Source organism: Micromesistius poutassou, assembly GCF_964030765.1.
Source record: "Micromesistius poutassou genome assembly, chromosome: 3".
In the NCBI taxonomy this organism is placed as follows: Eukaryota; Metazoa; Chordata; class Actinopteri; order Gadiformes; family Gadidae; genus Micromesistius; species Micromesistius poutassou.
Genome location: NC_140273.1, coordinates 10221734 through 10227533, shown reverse-complemented (window position 1 = coordinate 10227533; position 5800 = coordinate 10221734). Strand labels below are relative to the sequence as shown.

The 5800-nt window shown below is 47.0% G+C and overlaps 1 protein-coding gene across 1 annotated transcript; it reads left to right on the top strand.

Moving 5' to 3' along the window:
* Nucleotides 1-1536: 1536 nt before the first annotated feature.
* Nucleotides 1537-5465, top strand: ftr84 (finTRIM family, member 84; the record flags this gene model as incomplete). The annotated part of the gene is made up of 7 exons (XM_084465869.1): nucleotides 1537-2139; nucleotides 2423-2518; nucleotides 3306-3539; nucleotides 3832-3988; nucleotides 4267-4323; nucleotides 4582-4635; nucleotides 4924-5465. The coding sequence occupies 7 exons, from the start codon at nucleotides 1537-1539 to the stop codon at nucleotides 5463-5465; spliced, it is 1743 nt and encodes a 580-aa protein (XP_084321995.1).
* Nucleotides 5466-5800: the final 335 nt, after the last annotated feature.

Here is a 5800-nt window from a genome sequence, read left to right as displayed (position 1 = left end):
AAAAACTGAGAAAAAAATCTGAATATCTTAATAAAAAGGTTTGTAACAAAGATAACATGTGTTTTTGTGACTTATTGTTTGTCTTGGTTGGGGTTTCAGCCATGCTTCATTCACGTGCACAACTTAGACTGTGTATGATTGAACACATCTGAAATGTTGGGTTAAATGTAAATGAAATGTAGATGGGTCCTAAACAGGGTAATATCAAGGTCTACAAAGAAATGTTGAGGTTAGATGTAAAACGTTGACTTTTTTCTGTTCACAATAGGAATTACCATGGTAAAAATAAATTACATTTACATCTAAAAAGAAGGCCCACATAAATGAACGTTCTTAACAAAGTCGGAATGACTCAACAAACTCTCAACCTACCCCCCTTACCAAAGGTAAGAATAAGATTCAAGAGGTATTATGTGAGGGTGACTTGTAAGCTCTTATGAGCTATTCCTCTCTTTCCCCGCTCTCTCCCTCTTACTTGAATCTAACCCAACTCTAACCTTAAACTCTAAACAACCAAGGTTGTGGGTGGAGAAGACATCCTCTTCCCTTGAGGTTTGACCGTACCCAGCTATGTGTCCAGTTACCCACATGACCGGGTGTTTACACAAGGAGTGAGCGTCCAGCTACCCATATAATGGAGTGTTTACAGAGTGTGTGTGTGTGTCCAGGTAGGCCTACCCACATGTTGACAGTGTCCTCTCGTTTGTTCCCAGGGAAAACAGGAACGTCCCGACATCACCATGACAACCCATAGTCAGCGCCACAGAGAGACGCAAGTAGAAGTTGATCTGGACCTGTCACAACATTAAGGTCAGTGTCAGCCAAGCAAGAAGAGAGTCAAGGATGCAATGATGTCTGAGCCACTGATGCAATGATGTCTGAGTGGGACTCACCTATAGGTTGGGAACCCAACCAACAATCCAGCCCTGGATGCTGTTCATTAGGCCGCTGGACAAAAGTTCCTATTTGTCCGAGCACACACAGACCCACGCACGCACGCACACGTACACGTACACGTACACGTACACACTCACTCACACACACACACACACACACACACACACACACACACACATACATACACACACACGACATTTATTTTCCTGCACGGTAAGCACGCGTCAGCGTGTTATCCAAATCGGTTTCGGTAAAACAGGTTTTTGAGGGAATGAGAGCCTGGTGCTTACAGTACCAACACAGTGTTTGTTGTTAAATACAAGCCCTGCCTGCTCCTCGACGACATGTCACTTAAAGACCCCGCAGGCTGTTAGCTGCTCCCTTACAGCGGGACACACGTGGACCAGCATTTACGCGCGACTCCGACCTTGGCTGCTCTGTGCATTATGCCGCTTCCATTAGTTAACTGATCGACGCACTCCTTATATTACAATTTATCCGTTCAAGAAAATAGACCAGATATAGGAACGGTTGACACTTAGTGAACAATAACTGCAGCGGCTAACAGTCACCTGTTTTTAATTGTCTCGTCTTAAATTTTTCTTTTCTTTATTATCTCACGGGGGGACTTCTTCCACGATGAACGCCATCATGGCGGAGTCCGGCGGCTACCCGATTCCCCCGGGACCCTACTGCTGCCCGCTGTGTCTGGACGACCCCCGGGACCCGGTCACCCTCCCCTGCGGAGACACCAACTGCTGTCTCGAGTGCGTCACCATCTACTGGGACCAGCTGGACCACGTCGGCGTGTACAGCTGCCCGCAGTGCCGCGCTACCTTCACGCCGCGCCCCGTGCTCCGGCGCCAGGTGCCCGACGTACAACGCGTTCAGGAGCCGCGTCGTAACCCGCCGGCGATCACGGCGCCTTTCCCGCACATGCAGCGCGACGTGCTCTGCGACTTCTGCGTGGGCCCGCGCAACAAGGCGGTCAAGTCGTGCCTGATGTGCCTGGCGTACTACTGCGAGACGCACGTCAAGCCGCACTACGAGTCCGCCACTTTCAAGCGGCACAAGCTGGTGGACGAGACGGGCCACCTGGACCGGAAGATCTGCCCTCAGCACGAGAAGGGTCTGGAGCTCTTCTGCCGCACCGACCAGATGTGCATCTGCGTGCTGTGCACCGTGCGCGAGCATCGCGGACACAACATCATCTCCGCGGAGGAGGAGCGCGCTGATAAACAGGTGAGCCCAGGTGAACTCCCAGCAGGACCGCGATCAGGACGTCCTGCTGGGGATGTTTGATGGAACGTGGGGCTGCTTGGAATTCAGAGGAACGTAAAGCTGACGGAACGGTTTGGGGGAATATCAAATCCACAAAAAATACTAACTATTTATTATTGATAATACTAACTTTTTATTATTGATAAATGCCATGTGCCGTGTGTTAGGCCAACAAATGCGTGCCAGGCAGAAGACAAAAGGAAGTTGGAATTGTGTTGACTCCTCTCGTCTTGTGTCCCTGCAGAAAGTTCTGGTGGGCACCCAGTCCGAGGTCCAGTACATCATCCAGGACCGGATGAAGGAGCTGCAGGAACTGCGACACAACGTGGACCGTCTTAAAGTAGACGATACAATTCAACAAATTATAATACAATACAACGACACATAGCCTAAATGCACACCCTGTCAATCATTTAGTGTTCATTAATGGTTGACCTCTACTAGAATGATTATGTTACGTAGTGTGTTTATCTACTTTTCATTTGTATACTGGCCTTTACTTATGCTGTGGGACCCACATGGTAACACTTTAGAATAAGGCTACCAATGAATTCTTACAATTAACCATGAATTAACATTAGTGTGGCGAGCAGCACGGGAAGGTTAAGCAGTATACTACACTCGTGGCCCTTACACCACACAACAGCGAGAGTGGCCCTTATTAACACATACAGAAACACAACACATATCAACGAACCAACATGTTGACAGGTGGCGGTGGCGGAGCTCCCAACGACCTCACTACTGCACCGCCGAATGGGCGCGGTTCACCCAAACCATAGCACCCCACACAATTTCACTGCCACAAAGGACCCCCCCCCCACTGAACATGGCGACCACGCCCATTCGTTTAGGTTAACTGAATTCCTTGGGATAAATGAACACCATAAGTTAATTATTACTAGCCCATTAGCCATGAGTTATCTGTTTAACTGTTAGTTAACTGTTAGTTAACGCTTTCTACTGCATCAACTAACGTTATTTCATGGTTTATTATCGTACCCTTATTGTAAAGTGATACCATTTATGGCATGTGCAAAGTACCAGTCAAATTCAAATATCAAAGTCAAATATGAACCAAAAACACTCAAACACGGTCCCTCTTCCCCCTGGCTCCGGCTCTCCAGAGCTGTGCTCAGCGAGCGCAAGCAGACAGCGACAAGAGCTTCCACGAAATGCAGCAGGCGGTGGACCGCTGGCACGCGGAGCTGAAGCAGCTGATCCAGGCCAACATGCAGGCGGCCATGTCCCAGGCCGAGGGCTACGTGGAGCGCCTGGAGCACGAGATCTCAGAGCTGCAGCGCCGCGACGCAGAGCTCCGACTGATCCTGGAGACCGAGGACAACATCCACTTCCTGCAGGTAGGAACCAAGTGAGCTGTGGGGGGGTGTGTACAGTGCACACACAATACTATGGGCCAACCCCTCCTCTATAGGTTGACACTTTAATATCATTCTGATAAACACACAATAGTAATACATAACACAAACTGTCTAGCCTAGGTATAAAATAAAACAAAAGCTTTATAATAAACAAAATCTGTTAATATTTTTTTATACAATTATTTTAGAAATGAATAAATCCTCACCATCATGATAATCTTGATAACAGCAAACACTAAAAGCATCAATGATGGTAATGGTTGTTGAGCAGAACTTCCAGTCGCTGTGTGTGCGACCGGAGCCCATGGTGCCCAAGGTGCTCATCAACCCCCAGTTCGCCTTCGAGGAGATGAGCAAGACGGCTGCGGACATGAAAGAGCACCTGGACGACATCTGCAAGACCGAACTCAGCAAGATCTCCAAGACAGGTGGCCAAGATGTAGTATTTAGATTCTCTAAAGTACGGTACGGTCAGTACGGTCTTGTAATGCCACGTAGTACCCCAAGAGGTCACTCTCACTGCAGTGTCCAGTCTGCCCTCAGTCCTACACGAAAGAATGAAGAAGTAACGCTGACCAGAGGGCATGAGGTAGTATTTTCTACGGGGGAAATGTTAAAACATGAGATAAGACAAAAGTTCAGTGGTTAAAAACAACAAAATTATATGTTTGTGACCATGGTTTAACAGTGTGTATTTTTATGACAGTTAGTGAAACGCCCGTGTACATTCTCCTGCCCCGGAACGGGGACAAGCTAAACAAAGGTGAGAGTCTATCGGCCCGATGAATACCATTAATCATCATATTAATGTCAGTAATAATTATTTAATAAGGGTAGCTATATATACAGTATATAAATATTTATGTATATATAATACATTCATATTATATATATATATATATATATAAACATGCAGATATACTCATAGCTATATTTATTTATTTATATATTTATTTATCCTAACATCTTGCTAAATAAGATTTTAAAAAGTGGTTAAAACCGGGTGATTTTCTTTGTTTAGTCCCATCCAGGCTGGACTTCCAGGAGCCCAAGAGCAGAGCGGACTTCCTCAGATGTGTGTATACCTACCATCTTTACTCATTGACAATTCCTTCACTCTCCATTCACGTGCATTCATCTGCTGAAAATAATAGAAAGGACACATTTATCGATGAAAATATGAAGCACAAAAGAATGGTTAGGAAATAAAAGTAGACCTTGGAATTTGTTTTAATATGTGCAAAAAAAATGTATAAATACAAATACAAATATAAAAGAATTATAAATACATAATTATAAAGTGGGTAATGACCCTAGCAATATATTGGAGTATAAATAACAACAAACTACATCTATGTGCTAGACACCAGCAAGATGACCTTTGACCCCAACTCGGCCTACAAGGAGCTGGTTCTGTCAGAAGGGAGCCAGCGGGTGACCCGGAGGAAAGCGGGTCAGCTCCTCCCGGACCACCCGGACCGCTTTGACGGCTTCTCCCAGGTGCTGTGCCGTGAGGCCCTGTCCGGCTCCCGCTTCTACTGGGAAGCCGAGTGGACCGGGGAGTTCTCCGTGGGCGTGGCCTACAAGAGCATCAGCCGCAAGGGCAAGAACTCCCACAGCCTGCTGGGCTACAACGACAAGTCCTGGAGCCTGCTGTGCTCCGACGGGGGCTACTCCGCGTGGCACAACCAGAGGGACCAGGACCTGCCGGCCGCCTCCCGGGCCACACGGATCGGTGTGTTCCTGGACTACGCGGGCCACAGCTTGGCCTTCTACTCGGTGTCAGATACCATGGTGCTGCTCCACCGGTTCAAGGCCAACTTCTCAGAGCCCCTCTACGCTGGCTTCGGCGTGGGTTCGTCGGTCAGTCTGGTCCATCTGAAGCCCGCCTCGTTGCCTTACTGAAGGGGGGGACGCTAATTGGGATTAGAGAGCATCCCATCTGATCCCTCCTATGACCCAAATTAAATGTGTTTTACGTCCTTTGAGCTGTGTATGTCCGAGCTTTTTGATTGGACAAAGCAATATCCTAAACATGTTGCGGAAATGGATGACGCTCCCTCGGAAGTCTCACCCTCTCTCCCTGTTTGATCTCACAAAACATGTTTTCCCGGAGAGAGATGGTCTATGTCATGGAAATCCACAGGAACTCCAAATTTCATGGACCTAATGTGTATATATGACATGATATGATGTATATATGATAAATATATATATATATATATATGTGTGTGTGTGTG